This window comes from Sus scrofa, chromosome 2, assembly GCF_054392235.1.
Source record: "Sus scrofa isolate SSC_HxYL_T2T_F1_AM1 chromosome 2, Sscrofa_HxYL_maternal_Yorkshire_Landrace_v2.0, whole genome shotgun sequence".
Taxonomy (NCBI): Eukaryota; Metazoa; Chordata; class Mammalia; order Artiodactyla; family Suidae; genus Sus; species Sus scrofa.
In genome coordinates this window covers 148008253-148030423 of record NC_139384.1, presented here as the reverse complement: position 1 = coordinate 148030423, position 22171 = coordinate 148008253, and the positions used below count along the sequence as shown (strand labels likewise).

Here is a 22171-nt window from a genome sequence, read left to right as displayed (position 1 = left end):
TCAAACCCAGATCCTTGTGGATATTAGTTGAATTTGTTTGCACTGCGCCACAACAGGAATGCCCTGCTTTGACTCTTTGAAGTCTTTTGTGTTTTCATACAAATTTAATTTTTTTTGTTTTAATTTTGTGAAACATGCCATTGGTGGTTTGATAGGAATTGCATTACATCTCTGTATTGCCTTGGGTACTATACTCATTTTGATAATATTGATTTTTCCAATCCAAGACCATGGTATAACTTTCCATCTGTTTGTGTCATCTTTGATTTCTTTGATCAGTGCCTTAACTATTTTGAGAGAACAGGTCTTTTGCTTCCTTGGATAAGTTTATTTCTAGATTTTATATTCTTTTTGATGGAGTGGTAAATGGGATTGTTTTCTTAATTTATCTTTCTGGTCTTTCATTATTAGTATGTAGACATGCATTAGATTTCTGTGTATTGATTTTGTATCCTGAAACTTTACTAAAGTCATTGATGAACTCTAGTAGTTTTCTTATAGCATCTTTAGGATTTTCTATGTATATTATCATGTCATCTCCAAACAGTGACAGTTTTATGTCTTCTTTTCCAATTTGGATTCCTTTTATTTCTTTTTCTTCTCTGATTGTCATGGCTAGGACTTCCAAAACTATGTTGAATAAAATTGGCAAGAGTGGACGTCCTTGTCTTATTCCTGATCTTTGTGGAAATTCTTTCATCTTTTCATCATTGAGAATGATGTTACCTCTGGGTTTGTCATTTATGGCCTGTATTATGTTGTGGTAGGTTCCCTTTGGGCCCACTTTCTGGAGAGTTTTTATCATAAACAAATGTTGAATTTTGTCAAAAGCTTTTTCTGTGTCTATTGAGATGATCATATAGTTTTTTTTTTCTTCACTTTGTTAATGTGGTGTATCACAGTGATTGATTTGTGGATATTGCAAAATCTTTGCATCTCTGGGATAAATCCCACTCACTCATGGATATGGTCCATTTAATATATTTTTGGATTCAGTTTGCTGGTGTTTTATTGAGGATTTTTGTATCTGTGTTGAATATGAACATCAGTGATAGTGGCCTGTAATTTTCTTTTTTGTGGTATCTTTGTCTGGTTTTGGTATCAGGGTGATGATGGCTTCTTAGAATGAATTTGGGAGTATTCCTTCCTCTGAGGTTTTTTTTTGCATAGTTTCAGAAGGGTAGGTGTTAACTCGTCTCTAAATGTTTGATAGAATTTGCCTGGGAAGCTATCTGCTACTGGACTTTTGTTTGTTGGAAGTATTTTTTGTTTTTTTCTTTTTATGGCCACACCTGCAGCATATGGAAGTTCCTGGGACAGGGGTCGTATTGGGGCTGCATCTAGGGCCTGTTCCACGGGCATGACAACAGCAGATCTGAGCCATGTCTGTAATCTGTGCTACAGCTTATGGCAATGCTGGATCCTTAACCTACTGAGCAAGGCCAGGGATTGAACCTGCATCCTCACAGAGAAAACATCATATCCTTACCCCACTGAGCCACAATGGGAACTCCCTGTTGGAAGTTTTTTAATCATATTTTTAATTTCACTACTTTTGATTGGTCCATTCATACTATCTACTTTTCCCTGGTTCAGTCTTGGAAGATTGTACCTTTGTAAGAATTTGTTTTCTTCTAGGTTGTCCATGTTGTTCACATATAGTTGCTTATAGTAGTCCTTTTGGTCCTTTGTATTTCTGTGTATTTTTTTCACATTTGCTGACTTACAGTTGTTCATAGTATTATCATATATATACGTACTGTATTGCTTCAGTACCAGATGAAATTTCTCCTTTTTTATTTATAATTTTTTTATTTGGGTTCTCTGTCTTTTCTTCTTGGTGAGCCTGGCCAGAATCTTTTCAATTTTGTTTACCTTGTCAACAAACCAGCTCTTGGTTTTATTGATTTTTTTTTTTGGTATTTTTGTTTTAATCTCTATTTATTTCCTCTCCGATCTTTATTATTTCCTTCCTTCCAGTGACTTTAGGTTTTGTTTGTTCTTTTTGTAATTTTTTTAGGAGTAGAGTAGGTTGTTTGAGGTTTTTCCTTTTTCCTTCTTTTTTTTTTCTTTGAGGAAGGCCTGTATCACTGTGAACTTCCCTCTAAAAACTGCTTTTGCTGCACCCCATAGATTTTGTATGGTTGTGTTTTCATTGTCATTTGTCTCAAGGTATATTTTAATTTTTCTTTTTGATTTCCTCATTGACCCATTTTTTTTAACCCATTGTTTTATTAGTAGCATGTTGTGTAGTCTCCATGTGGTTAGTTTTTTCTCATTTCATTCTCTGTGGTTGATTTCTAGTTTCATGCCATTGTGGTCAGAGAAGATACTTGAAATAATTTCTGTACTCTTAAATTTGTTGGGGTTAGTTTTGTGTCCTAGTATGTGGTCAGTCCTAGAGAATGTTCCATGTACACTTGAAAAGAATATATATCCAGGTTAGTTTTTGGATATAATGTGCTGAAAATAATCAGGTTTAACTATGCTGTTGTATTATTTAGGATATCTGTTGCCTTTTTGATTTTCTTTCTAGATGGGTTGTCTGTTGATACGGGTGGTGTGTTAAAGTCTCTTATTGTTACTGTGTTCTCATTAATTCATCCCTTTATGTCTGTTAGTGGTTGTTTTTTTTGTTTGTTTGTTTTGTTTTGTTTTTAGTGTGTATGGGTGCTCCTATATGAGGGGCATATATGTTGACAAGTGTAAAATCTTCTTCTTGTATTGATCCTGTTGTCATTATATACTGTCCTTCTCTATCTTTCTTTTTAAAAATTTTTTTAATTTATTTTGAGTTTTATTGAAATATTATTAATTTACAAGGCTGTGATAATATTTACTTTATCTTTCTTCATGGACTTTGTTTTAAATTCTGTTTTGTTGGATATGAGTATTGCAACTCTTGCTTTCTTTTCATTTTCATTTGCATGAAATAGCTTTTTCCATCCCCTCATTTTCAATCTATGTGTGTCCTTTGCCCTAAGATGGGTCTTTGTAGGCAGCATGTTGTAGACTCTTGTGTTTTTTTAATCCAATCTGTCACTGTCTTTTGATTGGAACATTAAGTCCATTGATGTTTAAGCTAATTATTGATAGGATTTACTGTCATTCGAAACCTTTCTTTTTTCTTTTTGTGGTTTGCATAGGCTAATCTTTAGGTCATCTCCATGAAGACAGTTTTTGCCAAAAAGTTTGATTAAAAACTATCAGAATTATTACCTAGGATTTTCCAAATGTAAATGCACACTACTGTCCCAACTGAATTGCACCGCAATATGTAAATCACACTCCTAGATCACAAAGATAGCATGTTCCTCATTTTGACAAAAGCCCAAGATGATTTTAGCAGAGTACCTCTTTCTTTTTTGATAAATATTTAAACTGGCAATGAGTGATTAATGTTCTGGTAAGGGCTGCCAAAGAAAGGAATTGGTTTTTTTGAGAGGCTGCCATCCTTGCAAAATTTTGTTGACTTTTTAATCAAATTTATGGTGGTTCAGACAACAGGGCAAATGAGACTAAACACAGGTATTCTTGGATTGATAGCTTCAGAAGTCTTTCTGGACACTCATTTCTACAGATTTTTAAATACGTCTCCCACCGACTCTGACCTTATGGGTTTTCTGCTGCTCAAACAAAGCTGGGTGCATGCATAATACATGCAGTTTTGGGATTTGTGTAACAGTATGAATTTCTAAAATGTCAGTCATTTTGGAGACTGACAGAGTATTGCTTGCTAGCTTCTGTCCCCTCAGACTAAGATATAAAAATAATCTGCTACTTACCATTTTATATAAGAAAAGGCATTTTAAGACCAAAAAGTTAGGAAGGGCCATGATGTCTTAGACCATAGACCTTGTGAAAGACTTAGGGCACAGTTACTATGATTGGAAAGTAGCAACATCTCATGAAATGACACATAGACCTGAGGCATCCTGTTGTGGTCTGCACGCCTTGCAGGGAAGAGGTAGGCATTGCCCACCAGCTGGACAGACAAGAGAACAGGGAAGAAATGGCTGTTCTTGCCAGGGTCTGCCATTTTCCCTGTCATTGTTGCTCATTTAGTTAGTTCTCCTGCTGAAAGCTGTTTTAGGGAAAGTGAGCCATTTGCCTAAGGCTGTGCAGCTAGTGGACCAGGACTCAAATGCAGAACTTCAGAGTTCAGACATAGTGTCACTTGTCTCCACTGTGATTATGGACCACTTCCCCTGGCAGAATTCCTTCTAGTCTAATGGTAGAGGGCTGAACATTGCCCATTGCAGTGTGAAAAATTTTTTTAATACCACATTCTGACCAGTTTGTGCATTCATGACTTACAGATTCTGTTTATAATTTGCACCTTTTACCCTCTATACCCTTCATCTTCTCATTTTATTGAGTTTTAATTGACATATAGCACTGTGTATATTTAAGGTATACGGTGAAATGATTACCACAGTAAGTGTAGTTATCCCTCATCTCATAAACAAAAAAAGAAAAAAAGTGTTTTTTTTCCTTGTGATAAAAACTCTTAGGATCTACTCTCTCAACAGCCTTCCTAAGTATTATTCCGCAGTATTAACTATAGTCATCATGTTGTACACTACATTTTTAGTACTTATATATCTTACAGCTGGAAGTTTGTACCTTTGACCTTTCTCTATTCTGTCCTGAGCACCCTGCCCCTGGAAACCACAAATCTGATCTTTTTTTCCTCCGAGTTTAGTTTTTTTTTTTTTTTAAGATTTTTTAAAGATGTTAAGAGAGATTATATTGTATTTTTCTTCTCTCTGACTTATTTGACTCAGCATAATGCTTTCAAGGTCCATCCATATTGTGGAAAATGGCAGAATTTCCTTCATTTTTATGGCTAAATAATATTCTATTTTGTTTATATAGGTATATATGTGCATGCGGATGTGTATTATGTGGTTCATATTTTCTTCACCTGTTTATCCATTGATGGACACTTGGGTGGGTTCCCTGTTTCTTGGTCTTGGCTGTTATAAATAATGCTGCAGTGAACATGGAGTTACAAATATCCTTTTGAGTTTGTGTTTTTGTTTTATTTGGATGAAAACCCAGAAGTAGAATTACTGAATCATATGGTAGTTCTTTTTTTATTTTTCGAGGAGACTAAATACTGTTTTCCATAGTGGTTGCACCAGTTTACATTCTCACTAACAATATACCAGGGTTCCTTTTTTTTTCCCCACAAGCTTCCCAAACTTGTTATTTCTTCTGATTTGGGTAATAGCCATTCTAACAGGTGTGAGGTGCTGTATCATTGTGGTTTGATTTGCACTTCCCTGAATTAGTGATGTTGAGTACCTTTTCATGTACTTGTTGGTCATTTGTATGTTTTCTTTAGGAAAAAATGCCTGTTTAGCACCTCTGCCCATGTTTTAATCATATTTTTTCTCTCTAGAGTTATCTGAGTTTTTATATATTTTGGATATTAACCCCTTATCAAATTATTTACAAATATTTTCTGCTATTCCATAGGTTGTCCTTTTTTTTTTTGTCTTTTTGCCCTTTCTAGGGCCACTTCCGTGGCATGTGGAGGTTCCCAGGCTAGGGGTTGGATTAGAGCTGTAGCCACCGGCCTATGCCAGGGCCATAGCAACATGGGATCTGAGCTGTGTGTGCAACCTACACCACAGCTCATGGCAACGCCGGATCCTTAACCCATTGAGCAGGGCCAGGGATCGAACCCACAACCTCATGGTTCCTAGTCAGATTCGTTAACCACTGCGCCATGACGAGAACTCCTGCCTTTTCATTTTATTGATGGCTTCCTTTGCAGTGCAGAAACATTTTAGTTTGATGTGGTCCTGTTTGTTTTTGACTTTGAGGCCTTTTCTTCTGATGTCAAATCTGAAAAATCATTGCCGAGACTAATATCAAAGAACTTGCTGTCCGTTTTCTTCTGGGAGTTTTATGGTTTTAGGTCTTATGTTCAAGTCTTTAATCTACTTTGAGTTAATTTTTGTGTGTAGTGTAAGACAGTGGTGTAATTTTATTCTTTTACATTGGCTGTCCAGTTTTCCCAGCACCATGTATTGAAGACATTGTCTTTTCTCCATTGTGTATTCTTGGTGTCTTCATTGTAAATTAATTGCCCATATATGCCTTGGTTTATTTCTGGGCTCTATATTATGTTCCATTGATATATGTGTTTGTTTTTATTACTTTGTTTTGTTTTGGGCCCCACCTGTGGCATGTGGAAATTCCTGGCCAGGGATTGAACCCATGCCACAGCAGTGAGCCAAGTGATAACACTGGATCCTTCACTGCTGTGCCACAAGAGAACTCCATATGTGTCTGTTTTTATGCCAATACCATGCTGTTTTGATTACTACAGCTTTGTTATGTAGTTTGAAATCAGGGACCATGATGCTTCCAGATTTGTTCTTTTTTCTTAAGATAGCTTTGGGTGTTTGGGGGTCTTTAGTGGTTTGATACAAATTTTAAGATTGCTTGGAGTTCCTGTTGTGGCTCATGGTTACTGAATCTGACTAGGAACCATGAGGTTGCAGGTTCAATCCCTAGCCTTGCTCAGGGGGTTAAGGATCGGCATTGCTGTGAACTGTGGTGTAGGTTGCAGATGCGGTTTGGATCTCATGTTGCTGTGGCTCTGGTAGGCTGGTGGCTACAGCTCCGATTAGACCCCAAACCTGGGAACCTCCATATGCTACAGGTGCATCCCTAAAAAGACAAAAAAAAAAAAAAAAAAAAAAAAAGATTGCTCTATTTCTATGAAAAATGCCATTGGAATTTTTATAGGGATTGCATTGGATCTATAGATTGCTTTGGGTAGTATAGACATTTTCACAATATTAATTCTTCCATTCCTTGAGCACAGAATTTCTTTTCATGTGTTTGTATCTAATTTGTTTCATTAGTGCCTTATAGCTTTCACCGTGCAGGGCTTTTACCTTCTTGGTTAAATTTAATCCTAGGTATTTTATTCCTTTTAATGCAGTTGTAAATGAGATTGTTTTCTTAATTTCTCTTTATGGTAGTTCATTATTAGTGTATGGAAACACCACAGATGTCCGTGCATTGATTTTATTTCCTGCAACTTTTTTGGTTCTCATTTATTCTAACAATTTTTTATGGGTGGAGTCTAAAGGGTTTTCTGTATATACTATGTCATGTTGAAATAATGACACTTTTACTTCTTTCTTTCAGATTTGAGTGCCTTTTCTTTTTCTTGCCTAATTGCTATGGCTAGGACTTCCAGTACTATGTTAAATAAAAGTGGCATGAGTGGATGTCCTTGTCTTGTTCCTGATCTTAGAGGAAAAGTGATCAGCTTTTCCCCATTGAGTATGTTTGTTAGCTGTGGGCTTGGCATGTGTGGCCTTTATTTTGTTGGGGTAGCTCCCTTTTTAACCACTCATGAGAATTTTTCATCACATATATATGTTGAAGTTTGTCACGTTCTTTTTCTGCGTCTATTGAGATGATCATATCATTTTTATCCTTCGTTTGTTAGTGTAGTGTATTACATGGATGGATTTGTTAATGTTGAACCATCCTTGCATCCCTGGAATAAGTTCCACTTGATCATGGTGTATTATCCTTTTAATGTATTATTGAGTTCAATTTGCTAACATTTTATTGAGGATTTTTGCATCTGTGGCATCAGGTGTTTTGGCCTGTAGTTTTCTTTTCTTTTGGTGTCCTTGACTGGTTTTGGTATCAGGATAATTCTGCCTTGTAAAATGAGTTTGGAAGTGTTTCCATCTATAAAGTATTTTGCAGGAGTTTGAGAAATATTAGTATTCTTCTTTGAATCTTTGGTAGAATGCACCAGTGAAGCTGTCTGATCTTGGACCTTTGTTTCTTGGGAGGTTTTTGATTACTGATTTGATCTCTTTACTGGTAATTGGACTGTTCAGATTTTCTGTTTCTGCACAGTGTACTCTTGGTAGGTTTTATGTTTTTCTAGGAATTTGTTAGTTTCTTCTACATTGTCCAGTTGGTATGAAATTGTCATAGCAGTCTTTTATAATTCATTGTGCTTGTGTGATATCTTTAATATATCCTCATTCATTTCTGATTTTATTTGTTTGAATTTTCTCTTTTTTTTTTAGTCTAGCCAGTTTTGTTTATTTTTTCATAGAACCAGCTATTAGTTTCATTTATTTTTTTCTATTGTCTTTTTAGTCTCTCTTTGACTTATTTCTGCTTGGGTCTATTTGGTATTTCCTTCCTTTTGCTGACTTTGGGTTTCATTTGTTCTTTTTAGTTCCTTCAGGTATAAAGTTAAAGTTTTAAATTTGAGATTTAAAAAAAATTTTGATGTAGGAATTTATTGCTATAAATGTCCCTCCTAGAACTAATTTTGCTTCATCTCATAAGTTTTGGTAGGTTTTATTTCCATTTTTATTTGCCTCAAGGTATTTTTTGATTTCTCTTCTGCTTTCATCCTTGACCCATTGGTTGTTGAAAAGCGTGTTGTTTAATCTCCACATATTTGGGTTTTTTCCAGTTTCCATTTTGTAATTGATTTCTGATTTCATACCATTGTGTTCGGAAAAGATACTTTATAAGATTTCACTTTTCAGAAATTTATTAGGGCTTGTTTTGTTTTATGGTCTATCCTGCAGAGAGTTTTAGGTGTACTTGAAAGGAATGTATATGTATAATCTGTTCCTTTGGGTGGACTATTCTGTGTATATCTGTTAAATCCATCTAGTCTAACATGTTGTTTTTAAGGCCAATGTTTCCCTATTGATTTTCTCTAAGGAAGACTCATCCATTGATGAAAGTGAGATATTAAAGTCCCGATTCTTATTGTGTTACTGTTTCTTCGTTTAGGTCTATTAATATTCAGTTTATATATTTATATGCTCCTATGTTGGATACATAAATATTACAAATATTATATCCTCTTGTTGGCTTGATTCCTTTATTATTGTCTGTCATTGCAGGCTTGGTTTTAAAGTCTGTTTTGTCTGATTTAGGTATAGCTACCCCAGCTTTTTTTTTTTTTTTTTTTTTTTTTTTTTGTCTTTTTGTATTTTCTAAGGGCTGCACCCATGGCATATGGAAGTTCCCAGGCTAATCGGAGCTGCTGCTGCCAGCCTACACCAGAGCCACAGCCATGTCGGATCTGAGACGCATCTGCAAGCTACAAAACAGCTCATGACAACGCCGGATCTTTAACCCACTGAGCAAAGTCAGGGATCGAACCCGCAACCTCATGGTTCCTAGTCGGATTTGTTAACCGTTGCACCGTGATGGGAACTCCTACCCCAGCTTTCTTTTGGTTCCATTTACATGGAAAATGTTTCTCCATCCCTTTACTTTCAGTCTGTGTATATCCCCACATCTGAAGTGGGTCTTTTGTAGGTAGCATATAGATGGGTCTTATGTATTTATCCATTCAGGCACTCAATGTCTTTTGATTGGAGAATTTAGTTCATTACTTTTAAAGTAACTATCGATAGGTATGTACTTATTTCCTTTTTGTTAATTGTTTTTTGGCTGTTTCCTAGTTCCTTTTTACTTTTTTTCATTCTATTCCCTTGTAATTCAATGATTTCCTTTCGTGGTATTCTTAACATTCTTTTTTCTTTCACATATCTTCTGTAGGCTTTTGCTTTGTGTTTACCGTGAACCTTATGTATAACGACTTATATTTACAACAGCCTATTTGTTTTTTAAAAAATTATTTTATTGAAGTATAGTTGATTTACAATGTTCTGTTAATTTCTGTTGTAAACCAAAGATATTCATTGATACATGTATATGTATTCTTATTCATATTCTCTTCTGTTACGATCTATTGCAGGACATCGAATATAGTTCTCTGTGCTATAAGTAGGACTTTGTTTCTTTATCCATCCTGAATATAATAGTTTGTGTCTGTTAATCCCCAACTCCCAATCCATCTCTCCCCACCACCCCGCTTTGGTAACCAGAAATCTGTTCTCTTTGTCTGTGATTCTGTTTCTGTTTTGTGGATAAGTTTATCTTATATTTAAATTCTATATATCAGTAATGTCATGGTATTGTCATTCTCTTTCTGATTTACTTCACTTAGTATGATAATCTCTAGGTTCATCTATGCTGCTACAAAAATGGCACTATTTCATTCTTTCTTATGTCTGAGTAATATTCCATTGTGTGTCTATTTGTGTGTATATATGTACACCGCCCCCCCATCTTTACCCATTCATCGATTCAGTGGACATTTAGGTCGTTTCCATGTTTTGACTGTTGTGCTTTTAACATAGAGGTGCATGTATGTCTTTGAATTATAGTTTTGTCTGGATATATGCCCAGGAGTGGGATTGCCGGATCATATGGCAACTCTGTTCTTAGTTTTTTGCAGAACCTCCATACTGTTTTCCATGGTGGCTGCACCAATTTACATTCCCACCAACAGTGTAGGAGGATTCCTTTTCTTCCACACTCTCTCCAGCATTTGTTATTTGTATGCTTTTTAATGATGGCCATTCTGACTAGTGCGAAGCAGTACCTCATTATAGTTTCGACTTGCTCTTTTCTAATAATTAGTGATGTTGAGCATCTTTTCATGTGCTTTTTGTCTCTTCTGCCCATTTTTTGGTTGGGTTTTTCTGTCTTTTTGATATAAAGCTCCATGAGATGTTTTTATATTTTGGAGATTAGTCCTCTTGTTAGTTGCTTTGCTTGCAAATATTTTTTCCTATTCCATAGGTTGTCTTCTTGGTTTTTTAATGGTTGCTTTTGCTGTTCAGTAACTTTTAAGTTTAATTAGCTCTCATTTGTTTATTTTTGTTTTTATTTTCATTATTCTAGGAGGTGGTTCAAACAAGATACTGCTACTATTTATGTTAAAGAGTGTTCTGCCTGTGTTTTCCTCTAGCAGTTTTATAGCATCTGGCCTTACATTTACCTTCTTCATCTATTTTGAGTTTATTTTATTTTTTGTCTTTTTGTCTTTTAGGGCCACATCAGCAGCATATGGAGGTTCCTAGGCTAGGAGTCAAATCGGAGCTGTGGCCGCCAGCCTACACCAGAGCCACAGCAACGCGGGATCTGAGTCACATCTGCTACCTACACCATAGGTCATGGCAACACCAGATCCTTAATCCAGTGAGTGAGGCCATGGATCGAATTTGCGTTCTTATGGATGCTAGTCAGGTTCGTTAACCACTAAGCCATGACAGGAACTCCGATTTTGAGTTTATTTTTTGTGTGTGGTGTTAGAAAATGTTTGAATTTCATTCTTTTACATGTTGCTGTCCAGTTTTCCCAACACCACTTGTTAAAGAGACTGTCTTTCCTCCAGTGTATGTTTTTGCCTCCTTTGTCATAGAGTAGTTGACCATAGGTGCTTGAGTTTATTTCTGGGATTTCTCTCCTATTCCATTGATCTTTATGTCTGGTTTTGTGCCTCTTTTGATGACTGTAGCTTTGTAGTATAGTTTGAAGTCAGGGAGCCTGATTTCTCCAGCTCTGATTTTTTTCCTCAGGATTGTTTTGACTATTTGAAGTCTTTTGTGTTTTCATACAAATTTTAAAATATTTTGTTCCACTTCTGTGAATAATGTCATTGGTAATTTGATAGGGATTGCATTGAATATGTAGATTGCCTTGGGTAGTATAGTCATTTTGACAATATTGGTTCTTCCAATCCGTGATCATGGTATAGCTTTCCATCTTTGATTTCTTTCCTCAGTGTCTTACAGTTTCAGAGTACAGGTCTTTTGTCTCTTTAGGTAGGTTTTGTTCCTTAGGTATTTTTTTTCTTTTTGATGCATTGGTACATTGGATTGTTTCACTAATTTCTCTGTCTGGTCTTTCATTGTTAGTATGTAGTATGCCGTAGATTTCTGTGTATTAATTTTGTATCCTGCAGTTTTAGCAAATTCATTGATGAGCTCTAATACTTTTCTGGTAGCCTCTTTAGGATTTTCTATATATAGTATCATGTCATCTGCAAACAGTAATAGTTTTACTTCTTCTTTTTCAGTTTGAATTTTTTTTTATTTCTTTTTCTTCTCTTACTGCCATGGCTAGGACTTCCAAAACTATGTTGAATAACAGTGGTGAGAGTGGACATCCTTGTTTTATTATTGATCTTAGGAGAAATGCTTTCAGCTTTTCCTCATTGAGAATAATGTTAGTTGTGGGTTTGTCATATATAGCTTTTATTATGTTGAGGTAGTTTTCCTCTAGGCCCACTTTCTGGAGAGTTTTTGTCATAAATGGGTGTTGAATTTTGTCAAAAGCTTTTTTTGCATCTACTGGAATGATCCTATGTTTTTTTTTTTTTTTTTTATTCTTTAATTTGCTGGTGTGGTATATCACATTGATTGATTTGTGGCTATTGGAGAAACCTGTATTCCTGGGATAAATCTCACTCAGTCTTGGTATATGATCCTCTTAATGTTGGATTCAGTTTGCTAACATTTTGAAGATTTTTGAATCCATGTTCATCAGTGATATTAGCCTGTAATTTTCTTTTTTTGTGGTATCTTTGTCTGGTTTTGGTATCATGGTCATGGTGGCCTCATAGAATGAATTTGGGACTATTCCTTCCCCTGGAATTTTTTTTGGGGGAGAGTTTCAGAAGAATAGGTGTTAACTCTTATGAATGTTTGATAGAATTTGCTTGTGGCAAATTCCACAAAATAATCCTGGACTTGTGTTTTTTGGAAGTTTTTAAATTATAGCTTCAATTTCAGTACTTGTGATTGGTCTATTCATGTTTTCTATTTGTTCCTGGTTCAGTCTTGGTAAGTTGTACCTTTGTACAGTCTGTCCATTTCTTCTAAGTTATCCATTTTATTGGCATATACTTGCTTATAGTAAGTTGTCTCTTATGATCCTTTGTATTTCTTTGGTGTCACTTGGAACTTCTTTTCCATTTCAAATTTATTGATTTGGGTTCTTTGCCTTTTTTTCTTGATGAGTCTGGCTAAAGGTTTATCAATTTTGTGGATCTTTTTCAAGAACCAACTTTTGGTTTCATTCACCTTCTCTATTGTCTTCTTTGTGTCTATTTCTGCTCTGATCTTAACAATTTCTTTCCTTCTACTAACTTGGGCTTTGTCTGTTCTTCCTTCTCTAGTTGCTTTAAGGTTAGGTTGTTTGAGATTTTTCTTGTTTCCTGTAGTAACCCTTTATTGCTATGAACTTCCATCTCAGAACTGCTTTTGCTGTGTCCCATAGGTTTTGTTTGGATTGTTGTATCTTCATTGTCATTTGTCTCTAAGTATTTTTAAATTTCCTCTTTGATTTCTTCAGTGATTTTGTGGATCAGGAGTTTTGTGGTTTTTTGCCTTTTTCCCTCTTGTATTTGATTTCTAGTGTCATAGTCTTATGATCAGAAAAGGTGCCTGATATAATTTCAGTTTTTAAAAATTTACCGATGTTTGCTCTGTGACCAAGATGTTATCTGCTGTGGAGAGTGTTCCATGTGCACTTTAAAAAGAATGTATGCTCTGCTGCTTTTGGATGGAATGTTCTATAAATATCAGTTCTTTCTGGTCTAATGTGTCATTTAAGGCCCATTTCTTTATTAATTTTCTGCCTGGATGATATGTCTGTTGACTTAAGTTGGGTGTTTAAGTCCCCCACTATTATTGTGCTACTATCAGTTTCTCTTTTTATGGCTGTTAGCGTTGCCCTATAACTTGTGCCATTTTAATTATAATGTGGGTTGGCGTGGGTCTCTTTGTGTCTTTGTATTCATGTTATTTGGAGCTCTTTTAGCTTCCTGGCAGGATTTTCTTCTTATCACAGAAGAATATTCCATTGTGTTTATGTGTGTGGGGTGTGTGTGTGTGTCTGTCTGACATCTTCATCTCTTCATCTCTTGGTAGGCATTTAGGTTGTTTCTGTGTCTTAGCGATTGTAAATAATGCTGCTATGGGAGTTCCCGACGTGGCTCAGTGGAAATGAATCTGACTAGTGTCCATGAGCTCGCAGTTTTGATCCCTGACCTCACTCAGTGGGTTAAGGATCTAGTGTTGCCGTGAACTGTGGTATAGGTCACAGACATGGCTCAGATCTGGCGTGGCTGTGGCTGTGGCATAGGCTGGTGGCTACAGCTCTGATTGGACCCCTGGTCTGGGAACTTCCCATATGCCTCAGGTGCAGCCCTAAAAAACAGAAAAAAAAAAGATAATGCTGCTATGAATGTTGGTACAAATATTGCCTCAATATAGTGTTTTCATTTCCTTTGGATATATTCCCAGAAGTGGAATTGCTGGAGCTCATGGTAGTTTTATTATTATTATTATTTTTTTGAGGAACCTTCATACTTTTTCCATGGTGGCTGAACCAGTTTACCATACGGGTGAGGGCTTTAATGCAGGTGGCAATAAGCAAATGAATCATTGCTAAAAATTGCTAGTATTGATTATCACGTTAAGCTTTATAACCTGGCTGCATAGGCAGCCACAGCTGCTACTGACTTGTATCAGAGCAAAGAGCGTCTTTCAGACCCCGTCCTCCTAATAAAAGCAGCTCCAATTCCTAGATGCTTGAAATTCATTCTCTCATTTACATCTTTCTCACCTCTTAAAATCCACATATCCTTGAGTGGCACTAAATCTTTATTCAGTTAGCAACTCCTTTACATTTTACAGCATTTACTGAGCACCTTACGTATGAACGGTGTTCATTGGGTTAAAGCAGTGGTTTTAAAACTTTTTTGCTTGCATACTTCCTAAAGTAGTTTTGAAAATCTTCATATCTCACACAACTAAAATGTGACAGCTTACCTTTTCATAATAAATTTAAATATCTACAAAGTGTTTATCTTGGATATATAATAAATACTGAAATTTAAAAAAACTCATCACTCTTTCAAATGTATCTAAAGAAATCTAATTACTGCGATGTGTTGATATACACAAACTGTATATCAACACATCGCAAAGTTCCTTTTTTTTCTTTTCTTTTTTTTAATCATTTCCCCAATACAATTTTTTTTCTACTGTACAGCATGGTGACCCAGTCACACATACATATATACATTCTATTTTCTCACATTATCATGCTCCATCATAAGTGACTAGACATAGTTCCCAGTGCTACACAGCAGGGTCTCATTGCTAATCCATTCCAAAGGCAATAGTTTGCATCTGTTAACCCCAAGCTCCCCTTCCACCCCACTCCCTCCTCTACTTCTTGGCAACCATAAGTCTTTTCTCCAAGTCCATGATTTTCTTTTCTGTAGAAAGGTTCGTTTGTGCCATATATTAGAGTCCAGATATAAGTGATATCATATGGTATTTGTCTTTCTCTTTCTGACTTAACTTCACTCAGTATGAGATTCTCTAGTTCCATCCACGTTGCTGCACATGGCATTATTTCATTCTTTTTTATGGCCGAGTAGTATTCCATTGTGTATATACACCACATCTTCCTAATCCAATCATCTGTTGATGGACATTTGGGTTGTTTGCATGTCTTGGCTCTTGTGAATAGCACACTTAACAGGCTCCTTTTTAACAGTTGGAAGATTTACATCATTTTCCCCCTTGAGCCCTTATTTTTCTTTCACTTGCTCCACAAAATGCTATTTTATATAGCATCTTTTTTTGCTTGCAATATGTTATCTGCAAAAAAAATAATGCATATAAATTTAAATTTCTTTTGAAAAAATGTCTTGTGATCATAAAAGTACTAGTAAGTATATGGTTTCTACAGGATTGAATAGTTAGCACCTTTATTTAATAGTACACAATTGATCAAACCAACAAATACTTGACACATTTAATTTTGACTATTAAGGAGAGAGTAAAATGTTTTTGAAACAGTGTCAAGTAATGGGATGCATGGAGATAGTTTCATCGCTTAAGTCAAGTACCCTAAGATAAATGAATGTTACTTATTGCTAAAACAAGTCAGGGTTCATGATCCTGTGTTTTTATATTTATATGTGAAAGTGCCAATAAAATCTTGTTCACAAAAACAAACGGGAATGGAAAGGATTTTGTTTTAGCAATCACTCAGTCCTCTGGACTTTTTCTGAGTTACATGCCAGCAATCATGTAGTAATCTGTCACCAGTTTGTTTTAATAAATGTTTTATTTTAGAATTGTTTCAGATTTACAGACGTTACACAGCCAGTACAGAGCATTCCTGAATATCCCTTACCCATTTTCCCTGTCGTTAACTCTTCCATAACCCTCTTGCATTCATCACAACTAAGAAACCAGCACTGCTGCATTACTATTAACCAAATTCCATCAATCTGTTCTTTAATGATCTATCAGCTGTTAACTCAGTGTGCTATTTCTTCAGTTTTGTTGAAAGCACAGAATTAGAAACATCTGACGTGTGAAAGGATCTGTCATCCAGCCTTTGCCTTTCTTGTTTCCTGCAAAGTAGTACTAAAACTTCACATGTAATTGTTGATCATACCTGTTTTTCTTTTACTTGTCAAATCTGATGCACTCAAAGTATAAAGAAAAGCAAAATAGTGATGATTTTAATATATCCTTGCTAATGCCATGTTTCTCAATAAAATGCTTTCTGTTTTCCCATTTGTATTGAAACCTTGGAGCATCAAATTAAGCTCATTTAACTTACGGAAAATGTTCCGGGTTAGCCACATAACCTTAAGGCCAAAGCAGTCCTTATTGTTGGCGCACTTAGAAAAATTAGACCTTATTTTTCAATGTAGGTAAACATGTTAATAGGTTAATGAATCTGAATATTGAAGGGGCAGCTGGATAGGGTACAGGGCCTTGTCCTGAGTTTACTGTCCAGATCTTTCCTTCAGGAAGACAAAGCCATTTATAATATTTCTCACCCCCTAATTTCTTGATTTGCTGATACTGGGCCATCCTTTTTGATACCAATTGGGGGAAGGGAAAAGCTGAAGTATCTGAACAAAAATTGCCACTTTCCTCACTCACTATGTCTAAATACAGAAAATATCTTCAAATGAGCCAGAATATCCATTTCTAATACAGGCCTCACCCTTAACAGAAATGTATAAAAGACCGAGAAATGCATGCATCCATACTCAAAGGGCCAGGCGCTGTTCTAATACGTACGCGTGGGAAGTGGGAGAAGTGGTTGAGGAGGGAAGCTCGGCCTGGAACCTTGATTGCGGGTGTAGATCCCTCGTAGGGCACATCTGTTTTAGGAAGACGTGCATGAGCAAGCTGGGAATCTGGAAAGTAATTGACTTCTCTACGTAACATACCCTTGCAAAGCTCCTGGAAACCCCAGGATCCACACACTTCAGTCTGAGATAATGCTGGGAAGAGGCCAAGAGCCTGCCAAGACCCAGGCACACTGCAGGGCAGCGGGCATCCAGGTGGACAGATAGGCTCACCAACAGCCGCCACATGGACCCTTCTCCAAGGGGGTCTTAATGAAGGAGGATGGGAGGGTCTGACCTCCGGGGCTGGGGGGTTGGAGGGTGAGGGTCCTCGGTCTGTTTCTCCCCTGCATCCTGTGCAGGTATCTGGAAAGTGAAGACCGTGAGCGATGAGGCATTTACTCGGTCTGCAGTTCTGCAGCTGGTTCTGGTCTGAATAAACACTGTAAAGTCTTGCCTTTAAGTGGCTATTCTGAAAAGATTATGGAGGGATGAAAATGGAATTTAGCATTATTTAGAAAACTCTTGGACTTCAGCGTAAGCCTGCACCCCCCACTTTGAAAAATGCTGAAAATTAGTTGTGGTTTAGTCTCCTGCTTTCTGTAGAGTAATGTGGACGAGGCTTTTAATTCACCTGCCTGTTAGAAGAGCCCAGATCACATGATCTGTGCCTGTGTGGGCCTCACACTGATTCTTCTCTTTGTGCAAGAAGAAGCAGGGAGAAGTCAGCAAGGCAGCCAGCGCCGACAGCACAACTGAGGGCACTCCCGCCGACGGCTTCACCGTGCTCTCCACCAAGAGCCTCTTCCTCGGCCAGAAGGTAGGCACACACGCGTCTGGTCTGCTCGTGGGCCCTGGGATGGATAGGTGCCCCCTCCACCCCAGGGCCACTCCTGGCCTTGTTGGTGGGCGTAGGTGGACAGAGTGGGCAGCAGGGGCTTTAGGAGAGGCCTCAGGGAGGGCTGGGGTGGGGTGCTGGGGGAGACTGGCTGGCAGGGAGGGGAGATAGAAAGAAGAGGGACAGCGGCTGCCGGCGGGGCTCGGGACACCCTGGGCTTCGTCTGCATATGTCGGGGGGACCTGGTCATCCTGTAGCACTGGCCTGAAAAACAGCCAGAAGTCAGAACCAGGTCCTGCAAAGAGAAGGCTCCAGCACGCAGCCCGGGCGTTCTGGTGGGTACTGAAGGTAGAGCCCTGAGCCAGGGGGTGGGTTGTTTCTCGACACACGGAAGGGCTGTGCTACGCCACCCGAGGACCCCTCAAGCCCGTTGTTGACTTGCTTTAACCGTGGGCAATATGTTTTCAGCCTCCCCCAGTGATGTAACTTTGCCAGGATGCTATGGTTTTATGACAGACGGTTCACTTTTGTTGAAAATAAAAATGATGCAAAGGCTTTTAAGACCTGAGAATGAGAGTTAGTTAATAGTTTTCTGTTAATACCAAAAAAAGGGGGTAGAGAAATGGGGGGAATTATTTTTCTAAAATTTTTTTTTTATTCTACATTAAAAAAAAAATTAGGAGCTTCCTGGTGGCCAAATGGTTAAGGATTTGGTGTTGTCACTGCTGTGGCTTGGGTTCGATTCCTGGCCCTGGAACTTCCACATGCTGTGGGCACAGCTGGAAAAAAAAAAAAGAAAAAAGAAAAAAAGAAAGAAAGAAAAGAAAATTAAAGGCACGGATTTGACTTGCCATATAAATTGTGTTTAGTTTGGACGTGGTTAGCAACTTGGTTCTGAAGCTGCATCATTTTTACAACTTCACTGTCAATTTTCTTTTGCATCTCAGTGACACAGCCCTCCTGCTCACGTCATTGCAAGTGCCCCTTCCCTCCCCCCCACCTCCTGTCACTAATTGCACTCAGGCTCTCATGATGCAATTCCTGTGGTGGACTCTGTGTTCCAGCAAATAACCATTACAGTGTACATTTTATAACCATTATCTGTATTTTGTGTGCATTTTTCGAAGGGAAAAGTAAGCAGCAGTTGTTGTCATCTTAAGGTCCGGGGCTTTGAAAGTTTTTGTTTAAACTGTTTTTTATTTATTTATCAAATTCCAGCTCAGCAGTGAAGGCAGCCACCTTTCACACCCTTTAACCTGTCCTTTGGGTGACATATGGGAAGTTAACGTGCACCGTCCTCCAGCCCGCTTTGGTTTGAACTGAAGTGTGAGAAACCCGTGCTGTTTAGGACTCGCTTCAGTGTGCTCTAGGTCCCTAGTGCTGACCGTTAGCCAGGACTCGGGAACCTGAGAAGCAAGTCCAACAGTTTGGCCCTGGGGCCACTCTCCCCCTCCCCCGTTCCCTTGCCCTGACCTGGCCTCCCTTGTCTGCTCTTGTTCCTCTCTGCTGCCCGTCACCCCAGAGCCAACCTCATCAGAACTCCTCACACCCCCTTGGGGGACAAACTCACACATCCCGCAGGAGCAGTAATCAACTGTACAGACGGCCCCATACCAACGAGATGCCCTTGTGGGCCTTGGGATCAGGGCCTCGTCTGGGCTCCCATGAGTCCTGGAAGGGCGGCATCAGAGGCCGCAGACTGTGCACTGGCTCCTTGGCAACCAAGCAGCACTGTCTCCGTTTTGGTTTCACCCGGTCTCAGGCTGCAGGACCAGGTGCCACAGGCAGGAAGGTGCCTCAAAGTACGAATCCAGCTAATACTGAGTGTACCCCACTCAGGGTTGGGGAGGGGAGGTCCAAAAAGCTATAGAGAGGCACTGATACCCTATAATCATGGACAGGCATCCTAACATTATTTAAGAAATAGAGGGAAAAAAAAGAGTAGGCTTGACAGTGACTCCGATGTGTCTGTTTGACATCTTGACTTTTTGGAGGCGGCGTAGAAAGGATTGGTTGAGCTGGAGCCCAGGGTAACATGGTCAAGCATGAGAGGAGGGTTCCGAGTGCAGAAGCAGAGGGGACTCCCACTTTCTTTTCCGCATCTCACAGGCAGGTGTGAGTGGTGAGAACAGAACCCCAGACTACGGTGAGACTCTGCAGTCAGTGTGCTTCCACCAGGGCAGCCCTGCAGATACCCTTTAGCAGAGTCGACCATGTTTCCCCAGAAGTAGGGTCACAATAAAGGGGCATCTCGAGTCACCTTGGGAACCCTGTTAGAAACTAGTGTCCCAGCCTCCCTTCGTGGAGCCCTGTGCCCCTGCAGTGTGAGATGGAGCGTTCGTAGTTGGGAGCCTTATTTTGAAGCATTTCTTTCCGGCTCGTTATTAGTTGTAACTCTTGGGTGAAAGTCGTGGCATACAGTGTAAAAAGGGCAAGAGCAGTCCAGCTGATCATAAGAATTTTTATGTAAAGCACATTTTAAAATGTCATTATTACGGACGTTAGTTTAGACTTAGACTTTAGAAAATCTTTCAGAAAGGGTACTTTACCCTGTGTCCGCGAATCTTATTTTCCACCAGTGGTGGTGAAACCAGTGCCAGAATAGTGCCGGCAAGCCGAGGTCAGAAAGGCGATACTGTGTTCTCACTACAGGCCTGTAAGGCTGGTTGCTAAGCTCGTCGCCCAGAGAAGCTGGCCAGGGCTTAGGAGCCTGGAGTCTAATTGTTGTTGATGATGATGTATTTTACATACCGACCTCTCGGGAGTCATCACGCTCATTACTCTCTGACTTGACCCAGTGTTCACACACGTGGTTGACTCGTTGGCCAAAGGAAGGTGGTGCTGTGAATCGGAAGCGACTACGTGTTTTGGCTTTGCGATTCACTGGGGAGTCCCAGCTTCTTTTCAGAGATTTAAAATGTTTCATGTCCAGCGACAGTACTTCTGATGTGTATTTCTGCACATGTGTGTCAGCGGTGTAGGTGAGATGGGCTTCCCGGGAAGAGTCTGCGGTGGGAAGCGGTTGGAAAGGCAGCGTCAGGGGGCCCGAGCGAGTCTGTGTGCCTCCCGTCAGGAGCGCGGCCATGGGCCTCCAGGGCAGGTACCGCGGGTTTTCTCTCTCAGATCCAGACACCCTGGTCCTGAGGGCGGGGGGCAGGAGCGAGGGAGCTCTGGAAGCAGTGATGGGGAAAGAAGGGCCGCCCCCCCTTCCACCCTGTGGTGGACGGCTGCCTTCTGAGCTAGTTCAGGATGCGGATGAAGCCATGCTGCTGGCCCCCATCAGTGCCCACAGCCTTGTGGCCTTATCGTTGTGTGGCACATTCTAGCCTGGAACCTAGCGATGCTGCCACTAGGCCTGAGCCTTCTGGGGGAATGCAGGCCGGGGATGCGGGCAGGCCGGGCGGCATAGCACAGAGGAAGGAGCCCCTTCACCCCAGAGGCCAGGGCGGGAGCGGGCCCGGGAGCAGGCTGCGGGGAGCACGGGGTTCCCTGTGAGGAAGCAGAAGTAGTTCTGTGAGGACCTCGCGCTCCATCCTCCTTGAAGTGGACTCGGGATAGGAAAATGGTTACATTTTACGTGACGGGCAAGGAAGACTGGCCAGTCTTTCTCCTTGTCCATTTTGAGGGAAATGAGAGATACTAAACTCAGCATGTCCCTCAGATACTCGTTAATGATCACTTCTATTCCTAAAATGGAATTTCTGATAGTACGTGTTAAAATAAAAAGGAGTTCCCGTCATGGCTCAGAGGAAATGAACCTGACCAGTATCCCTGGCCTCGCTCAGTGGGTTAATGATCAGGCGTTGCAGTGGGTTGTAGGTGTAGATCTCAGACGCGGCTCGGATCTGGCGTTGTTGTGGCTGTGGTGTAGACCAGTGGCTACAGCTCTCATTCGACCTCTAGCCTGGGAACTCCATATGCTGTGGGTGCAGCCCTAAAAAAAAAAAAAAAAACAAAACAGCAAAAAATAGTATTGCACTATTTCCTGTAGCGAGGTAAGTCATGTTAAGGCAGAGTGGATGTCTATTCAGTAGCTCTAAGCCACCAGCGCCTTGCTTATCATGGGCAGGCTACGTCCAGACCTTCCCACATAGGTGGGTACCACCCTTTCTTCCAGGATGGCTCTGAGCCCCCTCAGGTCCCTGCCAGGCCAAGGGCCCAGTCCCTAAGCGCTGGCTTTGCCAGCCCTGCTTTCAAGGGGAGGGTTTGTTCATTTCATCTCAGAGTTAGGTCTGGATGTTTGACATTGAAACCAGCTCTGTTTCTGGGCTTGCAGAATCCTGAGC

General features: G+C 39.5%; 1 protein-coding gene and 1 long non-coding RNA gene across 15 annotated transcripts in view; one reads left to right on the top strand and one right to left on the bottom strand.

Annotated features, from left to right (window-relative positions):
* MACROH2A1 (macroH2A.1 histone) overlaps window positions 1-22171 on the top strand; it is an 88560-nt gene that overhangs the window by 44269 nt on the left and 22120 nt on the right. For 8 of the 14 annotated variants that reach the window (XR_014836276.1, XR_014836273.1, XR_014836274.1 and 5 more), the window contains 1 exon segment: window positions 17760-17867. Coding sequence is in view for 9 of the 14 variants with exons in the window: in NM_001244563.1 (NP_001231492.1) it covers window positions 17760-17867 (108 nt within the window). In the remaining 5 variants the exon portion in view is untranslated. 14 annotated transcript variants of the gene reach the window in all.
* LOC146405758 (uncharacterized) lies at window positions 1908-6722 on the bottom strand. Its single transcript, XR_014838810.1, has 2 exons — window positions 6665-6722; window positions 1908-5526 (listed from the first exon to the last, which is right to left on the bottom strand). It is a non-coding gene; the product is annotated as an uncharacterized LOC146405758 (long non-coding RNA).